Below are 18,762 nucleotides of genomic sequence, written 5' to 3'. Positions count from 1 at the left end.
GAAATGAGGGGGTGAGAGGGTAATGATGATGATGATGATGATGATGATGATGATGATGATGATGATGATGATGGAAAAGTCATTTATATAGAGTAATGCTATTAATTTTTCAATGAAAACAACATACATATATTTGGTTTTGGGTTCTTGTTCATCCACAGATCCTACATATTCTACAACGAGCCATTCTTACGCTGGATACTGTATGTTTTCATTGCTCTAGACCTCACCCTGGCTATATTTGAAGAGCCTGCGGTGCCAAATGCGTCTATTCCGTATTGGGTATGTTTCCTGGTGTTAAACATAAAAGTGTTGATATCCAAGGGAAAAACGTTGTTGTTGTTTTCAAATTCCTTTAGCTGCGATCATTTAGCTCTTGGCAGCGCTAGAGGGAAAAACGTAACAGTATTGTTACTCTGATTGTGATTGTTATTGTGTTCTCTTAGAAGAAAAATGTTGTTAGTTTAGTAGCTTGTACTTTACTTTACCTGTTTTGTTTCTGTTTGTCTTACTACTTTCTTGCACTGAATGATAGCCTTTCTGTCAATGTGCTTCTTTTTGCCTGAACACACAAACAAACAAACCAACAAACGAACAAACAAACACACAAACAAACCAACCAACCAACCAACCAACAAACACAGAAACAAACAAACAAACAAACAAACAAACAAACAAACATTGTTGTTTCCTCTATTATTTAATTATAGCTGGTGAATATTGTTTGTGCATTTGCAAATGTTTCGGCCACCTTACTCGTCTCATTCATGGCACTAAGTAACTAACATTGAAAATTGTATAAATTAGAAGTTGACCGTTTGAAAAAGTTTGCTACAATCTGGCCCACATCTTTACTATTTGCATTCTTCTTGACATCTTGCGATACATAAGGACAAAAAGTAAAAAGTAAAGTAGGCCTTAGTAGAAAAGTCATATTAGGCAGTAGATCAAAATGACATTATAGATCTATAATAATTGTTCTATTTTTGCAAATTGTTTACAGCACCCTGACAGTGAGGATCAAAGGATGTTTTTTTTCTTTCAGGACGTGTGTAAATGTTGTTAAATTGCTTTCTGTTTTGTTGACTTTTTAACCTCACTTCAAAGTACCTAAAGATGAGTAAGGACATTGTCACACACACACGTTCACCACTAACCCCCCCCCCACCCCCCCCCCCCCCCCACCCCCCCATCTGTTCCCCACAACAAACAAATCTGTTTATTCAGTGACATGATGTAAACTCATCTTGAATTTCTGTGCTGGTAACTAAGGATCAAATCTCATAAGGGCTATTTTCTCAACTTAAGTTGTATGAGGAATTTTTAGCATTCTCTACCCACCTGAGTGGGTCCTATCACGGATGAAAATAATATTGAACACAGAGTTGAAAAGGCAATGAACCCGTGCCATATTTTGTCATAGATATCTTTTGCCTGAAATTCAGTTTCACCTTAAACCTATATCACTGGCTTGAAAAATTTATGTTTACAATTGTTTAATTAAAACTGCACCGTTTTTTAAGAATATGTTTGTTTATTCAAATCATTCAGGGAACCATGGTAATGGAGTTTGCGTGCATGTGCTACTTCTCCTTTCGGATTCTTCATGCCATGTTCTTTCAATACTCAAGAGTTTTCTTCAAGGATGCCAAGAACATAATTGTGATGGTCTCAATTGTGGTAAGTATTAGGGGTACACTTTTGTGAATTCAATGTAAATGTTTAGCCTGAAAATTCTCAAATATTCAAATATCTAAGCAGACACATCAGGATGGAAGATCTAAGGTTCCTAGTCTAAGGCCCTGGAATGATGACGGCCTGCTTTTAGTGATGTTAGTTGAAATTTCAACAATATCTGGATCAGGTATTTCAGATACATAACACGAGGTGATGGGCTCATTTATTTTTGTGTGTGAAAAGGTTGATATTTCTTGCAATGACTTGCTACTCTCACTTTTAAAAATATCAGGTACATTTTTAAATTGGGGGGGGGGGGGAGAAGGAGTGAAAAAGAAGGATCTTCCAGTGACAACTTCTAGCCACCCAAGTCAAAGATCAGCTGTTGGTCCTGATTTTAACTCTACATGTACATGAATAAGGTGAAGATTTGATCAAAGTCTTTTTTTTCAGCTGACTCTCATAGATATGATCTGCTACATCATATGGCAGAATATGTCGCCAGATACTCATCCAGTGAGATGGTCGAGACCACTGCGTCCTCTTTTCATTGTCAATTTCCCAGATGGAAAGCAGGTTTGTTTCCTTTATCACAAAGATAGGGTATGTTCTGCTGATTTTGGAAGGAAGGGGAGGAGGAGGGGATGATAATAATGAGGAGGAGTAAGAGGCAGGTACAACATCTCCAACAGTGGTAAGCACATGAGGGACAAGATTTAAAGTTATCAACCCTATCTTTAAAGTTTTATACCTCAGCTATCACATAGCATGCTTCATTTAATATTTAGTTTTGGATAATTTGAGGAGTGATTTAATGATTCAGATCTTTATCAGTATTTGTTGCTGCAGGTACAGCTCAGTGGGATCCCCCCCCCCCCCACAGTTGTGTTGTTTAATATTTGATGGAATTTGCATGATCAGGAGAACTCAATAGATGAAGCAAAGATAATGATAATAATAGATAGCATTTGTATAGCACAAATCCCTTCCCAACGGCAAGCTGTATGCACTTTACAATCTATATTATTACCCCAGCAGACCTGATAGCATTCTGAAACAATTTCAACTTCGTGGGAAGCATACAGTACAAGCTGCCATTCTTTAATGGCTCTTAAATACTAAATACTGACAAGATCTTTTGATGTTTATGGCTGGGTACCTATTCCTACCTGGGTGCAGTGAGGAAAATTTGTGTAAAGTGCCTTTCTCAAGGACTCAACGTTGGGCTTGAGGCTTAAACCCCAGAACCCTCAACCTCAGGATTATGAGTTCGGTGGCCTAACCACTTGACTTCGTTAAATATCAAACTACCATGTCAGAACAGAGAATAGATCATCAGCGTTAATGATGATCTTTTTCTCCACTGATCTGCCATCAATTTATTCTACTCACATATTATTATCGCAGAGGAAGTAGAGCCAAGTAGATAGATCAAACTACTGAGCTAACATTACGTAGTACCCGTGTAAAGTTTCCTTAATTTTTTTCTGCAGATTCGCAGAGCATTCCGCAACATTCGACGCACTGTTCCTGATATCATGAATGTCCTGTTTTTGTTCCTGATGAGTGTACTTCTGTTTGGATTGCTGGCCCTGAAGTTGTTTGCAAAAAGGTAGAATTATTATTTTTGCTTCATAGAAGTGCCTTGTTCGTAGTCAAGATTCTGTGGCTTTTTACTTTATTTGCAAGAGATTTCTTCCAATTTTAATATTCTTTTGGAAAATTCATAATAACTTGCAACTATAGTAATATCACATCAAAATCCACTTAGTAATGAAAGAAGCTAGTTTCTTCTGTGTCATATTGTGAACAAATTGCCAAAGATGAAGCCTATTAATTTTCATTTTGTGTTATGCTTCACAGAGGCCTGAAGTACCCAACGGGAATTCCTTATTTTAGCAACTACTTTGATAGCATCTGGGACTTGTACGTCTTAGTGACCACTGCCAACAACCCAGATGTCATGTAAGTAATCTCTGTTTATGGGTTGCGGTTTTTTTGTTTTGTTTTGTTGGGGGGGGTTTTCAAGTGGTATATTTTATGTGTGCTCAATCATTATTTTAGGGATAGATTCTTTCTTTGCCAATTTCAACGATTAAAGCATAGAAGCTTTGGTTATTTTATAACTCACAAAACGTGTTCAACATATCAAAATTGACCTTTGTTGTTATGTAGATTCACTCTTTGTGCGCAGTGGAGGAGGAGGTGGAGATTATTGGCAAGTTAACAAATGGGGAATGATAGTTAATCTAGATGTAATCTAAAAGCTGTTTCAATTTATTATACATGTTTAATTTGAAAATTTAAATTTTGAGAGTTGACAGATACAAAAATAATTTGATGTTGGATTTGTTTGTTCTTTTCAACTCTTAATATAGCGACTGACTCTTTTTTTTTTTTGTATTCCCAGGATGCCAGCCTATGACTACAGCAAATGGTTCTTCATCTTCTTTTTGATATATTTGATCTTATGCTTGTACATTTTCATGAGTATTGTCCTTGCCACAATCTACAATAATTACAAGAAAAATCTCAAGGTAAGTTATTACGATTTGGTTGTCGACTATTAAGAGCTTGTGTTTATAAAGAATCTCACATGCCCTATATATATTTCTGATGTTACTGTTGTAAACACAAATTTTGCTGTGATTGAACAGTACTAGTATTGACTCTGCCCCCCCCCCCCCCAAAAAAAAAAAAAAACAAACCCAACTGTTCATGTTACTCTTGTGTGGAACTCTTGTCACAAGCTGTCTTCATGTATCAGTAGCAGCAGTGACAAAGTGACCTACCCCCAGAATGTTTATTTTACAGGAGATGCAAGAAGTGTCTGAATTTGTCTCTTTTCTACAGTTTTAAAAATGAATATAATGATGACTATATTGTTATCAACATATCGTTTTATTTCTTGTGTAATATTAACTCCGCACACAATGCAAAGACTTATGCTCTGTCACAGAACTTAAGATTAAAAGTGTTGGGTTTTTTTGTGCCAGCTAAGTTTGTACACTATAAGATATATAGTAATCTTTTTTGAGATGTGAAACTAAACATCCTTAATAACACGAGTGGCCTCGCCTACATAATTATTCGAAGGATACAATTTTTAGGAAAAGTTTATCTCTTATATGAAGTGGAGGAGTAAAAATTGATGCAAGGAAACCTTTGTTTGAGAAATAAAACTAAACTTCAACAACAGTTTGTGTATATAAGGAAAGAGAATAGAAATGTTTGGTGTTTTTTTCTGCTTTCCTCATTTTTTTCTTGGAACGTTCAGATCATTTACTGATTGCCTGGAACCTGAATCCGAGAGCCTCAATTATTCTCTCCCATGATGTATAATCAATTACTTCTTTTGTCCTGTTACATATGTAATAGATAAAATGATCTTCATTAAATTCTTTCTTCAGAATGAAATCAGAGCAGCTGTATTCACAAAGCGAAAGCAACTTGCAAAGGCTTTTGACATCTTGAAAGTATCAAGACATGATGAACATGTGATCACACATTCCCGATGGAAGCAACTCATGGGTCTATTACTGCCTAATAAATCTGCCGCTCACACTGATCTTCTGATGAAAATTTTGGACACAGGAAACAAAAACGTTCTTGGTAAGACTGTAAGACTGTCTGACACTTTCAGTTATTTGTCTGAAGAAAGAAGCCATTCATGTAGTCAACTATGACACTAAAGTGAATAATGAAATGAGTGTCTAATTCGTCAGTTTGCAGTGAATTTTGCTCCTTGCTGTACAGTGTTGTGCAAGTTCCACTGTATTCACACACAGTTTGAAAAGGAACTAAAAAAAAGAAGCATATAATATTGTGGACAAAAAAAGATTTCTCAATGTTTCAGCGTGAATTTTTTTTTCAAAGATTTGAAAGCTTTGAGTAAATGAAAGCAGTCTGAAAGGTATGAGAACTCCAAATGACTCCATGGGCTGACGGAAATAAAATAAAATGATTGAACATTGATAAAACTTTTCATCTGACAATCAAGTCAATACTGATACATCAATATAATTACAAAATAAGCTGTTTCGTCTCAAATATTTTGTGTTTACTGGAATACAGGACCTCTTCTTTTTTTCTCTATATCACTTTATTTTTTCTTTCAACTCAATGTAAACCTGCTTATATTCTGGTTTTCAGTGAGTCTAGTCGCAAGCAGGAAATCAGTTATCCTGCATATCCTTTCGTGTTCTGTAAATTCATGCTCAATGTAAAGTGCTGTGCAAACGATCACAGATATCACAATAATTTATAATGTGATCTCTTTTTTTTTTGGTATTTAAAAGATTGTAAATGAGATTAATTGCACATGCTCTGAAATGACTCATGTCCAAAATGAATTTTAATTTTTCAACAGACAAGAAAGACTTTCTTCATTTGTCAGACCTGCTACATCTGCCTTTGTCCGAGGTGAAGGACAGACAGACTTTGTTTGAGAAGTATTTCCCCGATGTGTATAACCATCGCTACAGTGAGCTTTTCAAGCGATTCGTCAGACACAAGTAAGGAACGGAGGAATGGAGGGAAGGACTGAGGGAGGGAGGGAGGGAGGGAGGGAGAGAGAGAGAGAGAGAGAGAGTGAGAGAGAGAGAGAGAGAGGGAGAGAGAGAGAGAGAGAAGGAGCAGCGCATATGTATGCTTTCCTGAGGGAAGAAGAGACAGGGAAGAGGGGAGCGAGGAGTGTGGTATGTTTGAGTATTTTCGTAAAAAAAGAAGGCTGAGAGAGATGTGATAAGATTGGGGCAGGTGGGGGGGGGGGAGGGGGGGGGTGTTAACACATGTGAGTGTATTTATATGTAAATTACTTATGTATCTATTTGAGTGTTCTTGTTTCATGAAGTTAAATGGAAGGTATTTGGTATATAAGTGATGAGTAATCATTTTTAAGCCTTTTTTATCAGCGGTCTTGAGCAGCTGTTTTTAAATACCATCGAATTCTTTACTAAACCTGTGAAGCATGTCCTTTACAAATGAGAGTAGGTCATGTTGTTTTATATAACCTGTATAGATTGTCTTCCCATTGGCAAAACTTTGAGTAGGAATAAATATCTCTCCAAAACAGCAAAAGCATAGTGCATTTTCATCACATTCTCTTTCACATTTCAGTTTTCAACTCAGCTTTTACTCTTTCTTCCTTCCCTGTCTCTTTGTCTATCAATCTGGTTTTAATGCTTTCATTGCATTTCCTTTTTATCTGATTAGTTTTAATTTCTTTTCATCTATGTCCTTTTAGCATGTAAAGATATATAAAAGTAACATGTACACTTATTCTTCTCTTCACAGAGCATTCCGATACTTGTTTGACTTCCTGATTGTCATTAACGCGGTTTTTATTGCCATTGATTTGGATGTTGCCGACTGGTTTTTCCTCTCAATTTTTACTGTGGAGATCCTCTGCAAGCTGTATGTGTTTGGCGCTAAAGAATTCTTCTTACGATTTTGGAACATGTGAGTCAATAATTCTTCTTAGAAATTATTACAGTACACGTTTCTACTCAGTGAATTTTTTTCTCTAATAAATAGGCGCTCTCTATATGCTCATTAAAAAAAATATTTTAGTTACAGTTTTTGAATTATTAGGTTGAACTTTTTATCAACCAAACATCACAGAGTCCAAAACTGCTATAAGCTGATGAAAGGAATGTCCAAAAATGGTTGATGCATTCTCTCTGAAAGTCTTTCCTTTGTTATGCCTTAAGTTTCCTGGTTATCTGTTGAATTTTCCTGCATGTAAGTAGTCTTTGTAATTGTGTTATCGTTACTTGCGTGTACCTGATTTATTGCCGCGAGTTATATTAATGGCCTCATCCACGAACTGAGATATATAAAGAATACCAAATTTTGACTTTTCAGATTTGACTTCCTCGTCATTGGATCTGCTCTTATGGCATCTATCATTGAAAAAGCCACAGAAAAAGGTATGAATGATGAGAGGTATTCTCTTTGTTTCTTAGATTTTCTTCTTTTCTCAGGTAAGTTCAGCTCTAAACAATTAGCTGTGGACTTAAGTGTCATATACAGTAAAACTCACTTCTTTAGAACAAAAGAACAAGATATGAGAATAGATTTTATACAGTCGATTCTTACAAAGACGGGAACACTATTTTCTTTTAATATGTCATATTTAAAGTATGTAACTAATACATTTTACTTATTTCTCTTTTCTTTAACAGTAAATGGCCAGCTAATGTCCTGTAACAGTCAGGTTCTGTGCTGTGACACTCAGGGGATCCAAGTTTGATTCCCTTTTGGGGAGAATTTTTTTGAGTATCTTAGTCTTTCCTTTGGGATGTTGTATTCCTCTCAGCCTGGGTTGGCCCTGACAGACAGAGTCAGAGGCTGACCTCTTTAATGATCTAAATTGTGTAGATGGGGGCGTGAAAACACGTACGTTAAAATGTTTTTTTTGTTCACAGCAAATGAAGAGATCAGCACTCTGGATGTCCTGCTTGTGCTCAGGGTGATGAGACTTGTCAAAATCTTTGGTAGCATTAAAAGGTAATTTTTAAAGTTATTATTGCTCTTTGTTTTGCTGCATTTTTTTCCCAGTTCAATTGTTCTTCAAAGCTCTGGTATTAAGCTAATGCCTCACTTGAGAACCCTAAATATGTTTAAAAGGATTAGGTTGCAAAAGATAGAAACAGATATTTGAGTGTATTACTGATTCAAATTGTATATTAACCACTACAATAGATTAATTTGATTTCCCTTCTTGGCAATTCACTTGAGTTCCTGATGAAATACTCCTAAATTTAGACCCTTAACAATGCAATATGTGCTATGTATGCAGAAAAGTAGCTACAAGATGAGGGTTAATGAATAAACTATGCCTCACTGTCTGCTCTCTTTTGTCAATTTAACTTTTTTAAATGAAACCTCAAACTCTCTAATATGAAAACCTTGATAATGTTTGCTGTGCGGTACATTTTTTAACAGTGTCCAAAAAGTATAATCTTGTTTGATGAAAAGAGCTGAACTGTCTATTTTTATCCTCTTAGATTCAAAGTCATCCTACAGACTCTGGTCAACATTGGACCATCCATTGTCACTTACGGAGGAGTCATTTTTGTAAGTACTGCTGTGTTTGGAAAACCTACACAAAATTACTATGGTTTTTTTTCCTTCAATCATGTCTTAAATGAAGGGATCATTTTATTTTCAGTTCCATCTCTCTTACAAGAAGGGAAAAAATGGGCAAATGTCCACCCATAAATTTGTTCCCTAAGACATGACAATTTAAGATGTCAGTTGTCCTATGGTGTTCCCTCTTAATGTTCCAATATATGTACATTCTTTTTGGGTCTCTGGTGTGGTTTGCTCCTTCTTTCCTATCAAACATCTATCGTCCTATTTCTCCTTCTTCATTTCATGTGTTTGTTTCTCTGTGTTACATCTCTAATCTTCAGTACTTATATAACCTTATTGTGTTGCAAGTGCCATAAAATCTTAATAAATTGTAAAAATATGTTCTTTCTGTTCATTAAAAGCTAAAAACAGGGTGCAATTATTAATATTAATGCTATTAGACAGATGGAATCATAGGAATAATCATCTGCTGAAACTCTCCAGGTCTTCTACTACTTCTTTGCTATCATCGGCATGGAACTCTTCAGTGGCTACATTCACTACTATGGATATGATGAGCAATACATTGGGAGTCATGGAACAAACAAGATGCTGTTCTGTGGCAATGTCAAACTGAACAATTCACTGTTCTACAAGGCTCACTACTGCAACAACAACTTCAATGACATCGTTCAGTCAATGGTTGTCATGTTTGAGTTGTCCGTTGTCAATCAGTGGCATGATATCCTTTACTGAAAGTGCTTAGCCCTGCTCGGTTTACATTTATTCATTCTCTTTATATTATATTTCTGTTTTCCCAGCTCAATAAGTGATCATTATTGTGTTGAGGAGTTTCTCTTTAATTTCAAACTCAAATTTCTGTTCAATCTCTCTCTCTCTCTCTCTCTCTCTCTCTCTCTGTCTCTCTCTCTCTCTCTCTCTCTCTCTCTCTCTCTCTCTCTCTCTCTCTCTCTCTCTCTCTCTCTCTCTCCCTGCCCCTCTCTCTCTCCCTGCCCCCCTTTCTCTCTCTCTCTCTCTCTCTCTCTCTCTCTCTCTCTCTCTCTCTCTCTCTCTCTCCCTCTCTCGCTTTCTCTCTCTGTCTTTCTTTCTCTCCCCCCTCTCTGTCACTGTCTCTCTCTCTGTCTCTCTCTGTCTCTGTGTTTCTCTCTCTCTCTCTCTCTCTCTCTCTCTCTCTCTCTCTCTCTCTCTCTCTTTCTCTCTCCCCGTATGTGTAGGGAATATAAGGTCAGTAGAATACATTAATAGAATTTCCTTCTCTTTCTTTCCATCTCTCAATCTCTCAGTCGATCTATTGGGTCAAGAGAATACATTGGTAGGATTTCCAAGAGCTCTGTACACATCTTGATTTGTTTATTCATTTGCTTGACAGATTGATGAAATAAAAGTTTTTATTCTACATGAACTGATTGGTCATTCAGCACAGTTTTCTTATTTACTGTCCTTCTTTTATCCTCGTCTTTTATTCTGCCTTTAAAAAAAAATTATGCCAGTCCTCAGCCCGTACTCAATCTTCGGCAGTCCCATTTCTGTCTAATACTTTTCATACATAATGCATTCACTTCCTGCTTTAATTACCATCATCACAGTGCTTATGAAAACATTATGTTGATGTGAAGATTCAATGTAAAGAGAAGAAAAGTATTAATTGAGTTGCAAGACTCAAATATGATGTTCGTTGTTTTAAAGGAACCATTCTATGAAGTGGGTAAGACAAAGCATCTATTACTAATCGCTTGTGTTTTCCTTAACATTCTGCAATCATTACTTCAGGATTCGTCCTTGTCACGAGTAAAGTGGCCAGACTTTACTTCTTCGCATTTCATTTATGCTGCGTCGTTGTAGTTTTAAAGTAAGTTTTCCTGTGATGGGGAGATTAAACATTCTTCTCTTATCAGTAATATTTACAAATTAGTTCATATTGTGGCACTAAGCTCAACTAAAAAGCTTTGTGCAGTTTCCCATGAAATATTTAACATCAAACTGCTTTGGGTGTAACATCAGCTCAATGAAGTAATACAGGACTGTGGTGCTGACCACCCATACCAAGAAGTGTCATTTTATAATTATATTTGAACTTATGTTGTTTGGGGAGTTTTTTAAATCTCCTTATTCACTTGGCTTGGTCCTATCATCATCATCATCGAGTGCTAGATCTGAAATAAACATCAGCAATCATGGTTCACCACTCATTTATTGGATGCTCATTGAAAACCTATATATATTATTCTGGTCTTTCCGTGTCACCCGTCTGCTCAAGTTCACTAAGTAAGTTGTTCTTAGTTAACCTCTGCCACTTTTGCCTTCTATTTTTTCCAGTGAGATCACAAGACCTTAATGTTGATTCAAGTGTCCCAGAAATTGAATTGATCTATTTGTAATTGTGTTTAATTAGTGAGCGGCTCACTCATACTTCTTTTAGAAGTGTCTCATTTGAAACCTTTTCTTTTCATGAAATTTTTAACAGTCTATTGAGAAGCCGCATTGTTGTTGCTTTCAGTTTATCTTATCTGTCTGTGGTAATTATCTGGCATTCACCACTGTATAGAAGGGTTGACCACACATAGCCTCTTATATTTGTTGTCGTTAAAATGTTTTTACAAGAAAAGATTAAGTCACATTTCCAATCTCTTACTAAGAGTCTTAGAGAACCACACTGTAATGAAAGGGGCATGAAACACACAACATATCCCTTCATCCCACTTTAAATAAATGGGTGGAGGGGTGGGGTTGGGGGGGGGATGGATTGTCCTAAGTCAAAAGTTTTTGTGAATCATTGTATCTTCATTTTATGACTCTCTTTTAGGAAATAGGATTTTTTAAATTAACTTTATCATGGAGATATTTACAAATTTTTCTACAAATTATTTTGTGGCTTTTGCTGTTTTTTTCTTTAACCACAGTATGTTATAATAAATTAGAAATTATCTTAATTTTATAAATGTAATGGGAATTTGCCACAAATTTGTCTTGCTTTTTTACTTTCAGCATCTTCATAGCTTTCATTCTGGAAGCATTCATTTTGGAGTACACTTTGCAAACTGTGCCAAAACTGGAGTCATTGGTGGAAGCCAAAATCAAGGAGCTGGGTCTTGGCATTGGAATGTGAGTACTAAAAAGGAAGAGGGTTATCATCATCTATGAAGCTTATTCCCCTACCCCCTCCTCCAAATCCATTAACACCTTTTCTATTGTGATCCAGAATTTGTTTGTTATACAAATTACCGCCCATCTGTGTTTTTATCCCAGCCACAGTTCTCTTTCCACAAAAGTCTGAAGAGGTTTTTAGGGATTATGCAAATCAACCAACAGTCATATCTTTGGTTCTCCCTTATTTTGACTATTTGTTTATTTTTTCTTATTTTGTAACTTGTCCTGCATAATTGACCCACGGCTGCTTAGTTCAGTAGCTCAACAGGTATGGTGCTCACCTGTCAATCTGGAGATCTGGAGTTCAATCCTCACCAGTGTTGACTTTTTTATTCTCTCATGTTTTCTATACCTGAGGTAGATAAGATTAAACAGCTAGTCTTGGCAGATATGAATGAAACATCTTGGAGGTCCAGTGTTGAAGTTTTGCATGTTTAAGATCCCTTGGTGGTACTAAAATTGGAAAAATTAGACCTTCTGGGCCACTGTCTGAGCAAAATTCAAAATCAATTCCTACCTCAAACTGAAGCCACTCTAGTCAGTATAAATATTTAAGAGTGCCTTCCAAAATGGCATGTAGCTGCCTGTTAAGCAAGGAACAAGTACATTCTATGTAGATAAAACAGCAATGTACTTTAAAACTACAGCACTGTGATATTAAGATCTTACAGCCACTTACCCCTGGCGCTCCAGATGGGGTACAAGAAAAAAAAAGACTGCAGAACTCATCAAAGCCTCTCCGATTACAGTCAAATGATCCAAAAGTCAAACTTGTCATATAGTTTTAGTTCACTTTCGTTTTGAGAGATTTGTGCTGAATGAGTAAAGTCATTTCTTTTTTCTTAGCTATGTTTATAAAATACTTCCAGTTAATGGTCACAACTACGTTGTATACCATAGTGAGTGGCAGTGCAACAACACATGACCTTAAGTGGCACAGATCTACACAGCTGTTCCTTATTGTAATATTTCTATTATTTCATAATTGACCTCTCTACTGTCTCACTCATTTAAAACATTTAACCTTTTCTACACAAGAGAAAGGATAGATTAAAACGTTATTATTTTAGTTTCTCAATTTTTTAGGTAAAAGTAAAAGGTGTTGCTTCTCATCATACTAATGATTACTTCTAATTGGTCTTCGCAACTCCCCAGATATTAAAGTATTTAAAATTCACTTGGGCCACTGTTTGGCAGGAGAATTGTTAAAACGTTGGGTAAAAAAATGTGCACAGGCAATTTTGAATATCACTCGGTATATTTATCTTATACATTGTCCATATCTGTACTATCTTATCTGTTGGTCTATTACAACCCGTGCCGGCTATAAGCATGCCGGCCTTAAGCACGTTTCGGACTCAAGCACGCTAAACGGCTCTTACCGAATTTTTGCTATATAAATTACACGCCTATAAGCACGGTAACTTCGGCTTCAAGCACGCTTCATTTACAAGACAGTCAATATTTTCATGATGACCCATCGAAGTTCGAACACAGTTTACACTGCAACAGTGGAGTGTGTCAAGAGAAACACGAAGAATGCAAGTGATGGACACACACACCCGCACAGGCGGAGAGGAAGGCAGAGATATACACACAGCCGTTCGCGCGGACATAGGATCTAGCCTAGGCCTAGGGCAAAGCTACACACGATCCCCCCAAAAAAAGAGAGTCGGGGAGATGAGAAAGGGAGGCTGGCTGTGATTTCACCTTTGACCCTCACTACCCATTAATCCTGATTGTGTATCATGCGCGAGGTGGGATGAAGGCGGTGGTATGAGTGGCACAGCGGGCAGTAGTACGCACAGGCAGTGTGTTACAGTAGGCCTAGTGTGCTGTATCGTGACTGGCCGTCTAAATTAAGTTTTCATTTCCCATGCGACCACAAAACAAAAACAAACAAGCAAACAAAAACTACCATGGTGGGTGTCTAAATAACAGTGCACACTTTTGCGGGACCGCTATAGGCCTACTTACAAACAAAGGGAAATAGCACTGGGAATTCTCTACATGAAAATCTCTGGATTATGTCTACTTCGCACTTAAGCACGCTTCGGCTTTAAGCACGCTTAAGCTTTCTCCCGATGACCGTACTTAAAGCCGGCATGGACTGTACTATTAACTAGGATGTTCCAGCCAAAAAAAAAAAGCAACTGTAGCTGTCTCATTTAGTTTTTTGGTTTTATTTTTCTGAGAATTTCCAATTAAATGTAATTTAATGACTAGTGATAAAAATCAACTAGAAGTAAGGCAACAGTTCCTTTGTTTTGTCTGAAAAAAGACACTAACGGAGAAACACCATGATAGTTAGTGCGGTAAAAAACTGCAGCCTCCAAAACAAAAGGGAAAAAGTTAAAAAAAATTTTTAAGTTATTCTCAAGAAATTTATTTTGCAATTAATAATACCCATCAACATCGTCCTCCAACACCTTATCATTTCATTTTTTTGTCAACATGCTTGCTTGACTTTTCTTTTCTTGAATACACAGGAAACCTCGTTCGGCATCCATTCAAGGGCCATCAGGTGATAAGATAGAGCTGGTAGATGAGGAGGTTTTGCCCGAGACTGATGTGGAAGGGGGCGGAGAAGGTGACGGAGAGGACCAGGGAGACGACAGTGACACAGACAGCATTCCTGATCTATCCAAAGAGAAAGGCTTGAAGTTTCACCTGAAGAAAAAAAGTAAACTTTCTTTGTACTTTTTCCACCTCAAAGTCAAAGAAATTTCTTACGGGGATTCATTATCTGAGAGGGAAGGTCCTAGGCTTCCATGGCAGTGCTAGTGGAAACTTTTCTCTTGGTTCTTGATGCTCATGGTAGAGAAGATAAAGCACCAAGTCTTTCTTTGATAAAGACAAAACACTCAGAAGTCCTACGTACACATGCACACTAAGTATTTTTATAATAAAGACAGGTTTTTGTAGAAGTTGAAATAAAACCAAGCCTGGCTGTACAAAATTGAATTAAAAACTAAATAAATTCTGCTTGGTTTTAACAACAAAGAAAACCTAAAAGAAGTGCGAGGTGGCCTTAAAGGCAAGGAGCCTTTACTCATAAAAATTTGCTGGGGTGTAAGTTATCCCTACAATAGACTACCCCTGAAAGCTAGCCATGGAATGTAGAAAAAAAAAAGAAGAAATCTGGTTTTCATTGGGCTTTAGGAAGGATCCAAGGAGGAGCAAAAGCATTGTTGTTCTAACAGTCCATCTGTAAGATTCTCTTTGTATTATGTTAATATAACATTAGCGTAGCCAAACTGTTCATTTGTATTGAAATGTTGTTGAAAAATAATGGTAACAGTATTGTGGTCTAGGGAGTTTACCCATTACACTTGCAAACTGTTCCACCTTTTAAACTTTTATGAAGAGAGAAATTTTCTCTAGGCACAGAGAATGATGGAACAATTAGGTGGGTACGGGGATCTGCATCTACAACAAAGACTCTGTTAAAATAAAGGCTGCTTTTTTTTCTATTTCTCCTCCAGGTCGCAAAAAGGTTGAAGTGCTACTACAGCACATGTTCCAGGGTGAGATTGATGATGACGATGAGGGGCCCTCAGATTTGGAGAACATTGACAGCTACAGAAAAAACAGAAAACTGACTCTAGAAGAAGTTACGTGATTGAACGTATCATTGTTTTTTTTCCTAAGATTATAACATACACAAAAAAGCCTTGTAAATAAGCAGATTTTTTTGCCCTTGATGGACATTCAAGTCTCTCCCCATGTTGTGAAAAAAGCTTTCTTAACCCCTTCTCCCCACCCCTTCCTTCCAATCTAAGATAGGAAGGAAAAAAATTCCCAAAATACTCATTACATTGTTTAAAATATTCACAAACTCCTTTCCTGCTTGTCAAACCAGCACTTAAATCCACTTCTTAATAGCATTGCCATTGGCTGCATGCATTCATCCCTTAATTGCTGATGTTCTTCACATTTACACTCAAACATTTTGTTTCTGACAGCTGTTTCTTTTGCTTCAGTGCAAAAGAACAATGGTAAGGATAATAATACTTACAGCAATAATGATAATATCGGCCCTTTTCAAATTTCACCTTACAGTTGTATAAAACCAAGAAATCCCTCATCTAGACATACATGCACACATCCAAATGGACACATATATACAAAGCATAAACAATTCATGCTAAAAGAGCAAACATGTACATTTTCAAAGCTACATGCACCACCATTTGCACTTGCACTTTTTGTCTGATGTTCTCACACACACATACACATGTGTATATGGTCACATTCAAAATTCAACATGGGTAGTGAATATGTTCCATCTAATGGTCACAGAAGTATTATTTTCAAAACTTTTGCAAGAGTTTTCATTTAAAAATCTGTTGGTTGTCAGTGGACCTAAGTTTCCATGGACCTTGAAAATATCCGTGTTTGCTTTCCAAAGTTTAAAGGGGACAAAATACACATGACCCAGTGGTTGGCTGAAGTTCAGCAAAAATCCTGTTACTAAAGTACACTTTAAGCAGAAGAGTTGCCAAATGTAATTGAATTATCAGTGTAAACTGACAAAACCTTGGGTCAAAAGCAGATGCCCCGTAAGCTTCTGGATCACTATCAGCAACAACAACAATAATGATTATAGTTTTTGTTTTAATAATGATAATGCCCAAGGACACAAAATGTTGCCCTGACCAGGATTTTGACCCACAACCTTAAGAGCCTATTACATGTACAGGCCAACCGGACAGGTTTTTGACCGTAGGCAGGCCGTACGGCCAGACGAAATCGAGGAAACTTGGTTTTTTGTTACACACCACAATCGACCTGAAGGCGGCCGCACCTTGCGAGCAACGTATTCTACACACTAGGCCTAGTCTGGGTGAAACTTCACACACGTGTGTGCCCCATGACGCACAAAACATAAAAATGTGCTGGAATGGAAAATCCTTAAATACAAAATGAAACGAGTCACTCTGCAGCCATTACCCTAATTTTGATACCCTGATTCTGAATCAGGTATTATTTTTTATCTACGACATGATTTTACTTCAGTTGTCCCCAGCGCAGCAAACTTCGAAGGCTGGATGGCCGGACGTCAAATTCACAGGCAGCGGCTGTGGGGGTTTTTCATCCGGCCGGCCGGCCATTCGCCGGATGTTCACCTACGGTTTGAGCTGCATTTCTTATTACATGTTACGATTGGCCGTATGGCCCAGAAACCTGTCCGGTCGGCCTGTACGTGTAATAGGCCCTTTACAGTTGCGAGTTCAGTGCCTAATCACTAGCCTACTGATGCCATAACCCTAATTCCTAATTTTTACATGAATAACATTTAGAGTTTTGGCACATTTACATAATTGAGCTCATTTTTTTAATGAACTAGAACAATACTCAAGGAAAGAGTTTCCCCTCACTTTAAAGACACTGTTCCATAACAACAGACAATTGTGTTTTTGTTGTTTTGGTCTTCAATTTTTTGTCTGAAACGATGGTGTATCTGGCTAATTCAGCTACTGTGGACCAGAAAACATCAGTTGCAGTGAGTGCACAGAAATGATTGGTGCTCATAGCTCTGTTGTGGTAGGTTGTGTCTCTTCCATTGCCAATATATGTACCGAATTCTTGCCACTGTTTGATAATGTTTGAGTGAGTCTCACAAATCCAGTTCATGTGGAGTATCATCTTATAGGTATATTATCAGCATCATGCCACAATGACGTAAATCAATTTTTTCGGGTTTCCAGATCAACCCATTATTCAAATAATGACAACAAGGAGCATCTTAAAATGTAGTTTTATTCTGTATCATTATTTCCCTCCTACTCTTAATTGAAAAAATAATTTGCCCAAGTAATGGAACTGATTTGGCATTCTCTTTGATTTTCTCAAAACGTAAAAAAAATGACTTGGCGCTTTTGGATTGATGTTGACAATTTGTGAGTATGCATCCATATGTGTTTGAATTATTATTTTCTAGTATAATGTAGTTCCTTCTGTCAAATGGATTATATCTTGGTAAGGTAGAACAAGTGTTCATAATGCAATGTAACGGTTGACCTACCTTTTGAACAGATAGGTGCGTTATTATTTCATTAAAATAAATATACTGAAAAACTTAAATGCTCTCAAGCTTGAACAGATTAAAATGCTAGTGTGAAGTGTTGAAGGTTTCGTAAAGCAGCTGAGGACCTCACCCAACATGTGTCATCAGTTTAATCAAAGTGTTTTCAAAGATAAAATTTTAAGCCGAAATTTGCATTTAAAATACAGTCAAACCTGTGTAAGACGGCCACCCATTGTCATGGAGGAAAATGGCCGTATAAGACAGGTGGCCGTCTTAGGCAGGACTGATCAAGATGAAGAAAACAAATCATTCCCATCTGAGGTCCCAATCGAAAGTAGCCCCATTGTTGTTATTTTTGTTGTTTTTGTTGTTGTTGTTGTTGGTTTGTATTTCGTTTGTAATTTTTATTTTGTTGTTGATTTTGCACAAGGGTGACAATAAAACGAAATGTATCAGAAATGGAGTGCCATGTTAAAACAAACACACGGGTCGCCACCACTCGCAGAACGAGCGACGCTTCTGTCACAAGTTCATGTTGACGCCCTTTGTTACTTTGTTACAGACTGGATAAACAGTGACCACTCATCTCACTTACGATGTGTGTATGAGTTCTGGGCGGGGCTTATGGGTTATGAGGGATCACTCGCTAACCTCACCAGCAGCTGAAAATTGGTAGCTATTGGTCAACAGTGGGAGGGGTCTACGCAACATGATCGGTTGGAGGGACTACCTAACACCAAAGACAGGTGATTGAATTATGACAGCTCGCCCACAACGCCAGGGGCCAGTGCACAATTTATGACAAAACG

General features: G+C 37.2%; 1 protein-coding gene across 1 annotated transcript in view; it reads left to right on the top strand.

Moving 5' to 3' along the window:
- Window positions 1-18,212, top strand: part of LOC101846521 (two pore calcium channel protein 1) — a gene marked incomplete in the record, with an annotated part of 29,168 nt that extends 10,956 nt beyond the window's left edge. Inside the window, 17 exon segments of the mRNA XM_013087185.2 lie at window positions 162-282; window positions 1,552-1,680; window positions 2,131-2,253; window positions 3,171-3,289; window positions 3,541-3,642; window positions 4,088-4,214; window positions 5,088-5,289; window positions 6,047-6,191; window positions 6,973-7,137; window positions 7,543-7,607; window positions 8,106-8,187; window positions 8,688-8,757; window positions 9,259-9,496; window positions 10,534-10,624; window positions 11,761-11,877; window positions 14,412-14,605; window positions 15,408-18,212. Coding sequence (XP_012942639.1) covers window positions 162-282; window positions 1,552-1,680; window positions 2,131-2,253; window positions 3,171-3,289; window positions 3,541-3,642; window positions 4,088-4,214; window positions 5,088-5,289; window positions 6,047-6,191; window positions 6,973-7,137; window positions 7,543-7,607; window positions 8,106-8,187; window positions 8,688-8,757; window positions 9,259-9,496; window positions 10,534-10,624; window positions 11,761-11,877; window positions 14,412-14,605; window positions 15,408-15,544 — 2,227 coding nt within the window.
- Window positions 18,213-18,762: the final 550 nt, after the last annotated feature.

This window comes from Aplysia californica, unplaced genomic scaffold, assembly GCF_000002075.1.
Source record: "Aplysia californica isolate F4 #8 unplaced genomic scaffold, AplCal3.0 scaffold00555, whole genome shotgun sequence".
In the NCBI taxonomy this organism is placed as follows: Eukaryota; Metazoa; Mollusca; class Gastropoda; order Aplysiida; family Aplysiidae; genus Aplysia; species Aplysia californica.
This window is presented reverse-complemented; position numbering and strand designations above follow the sequence as displayed.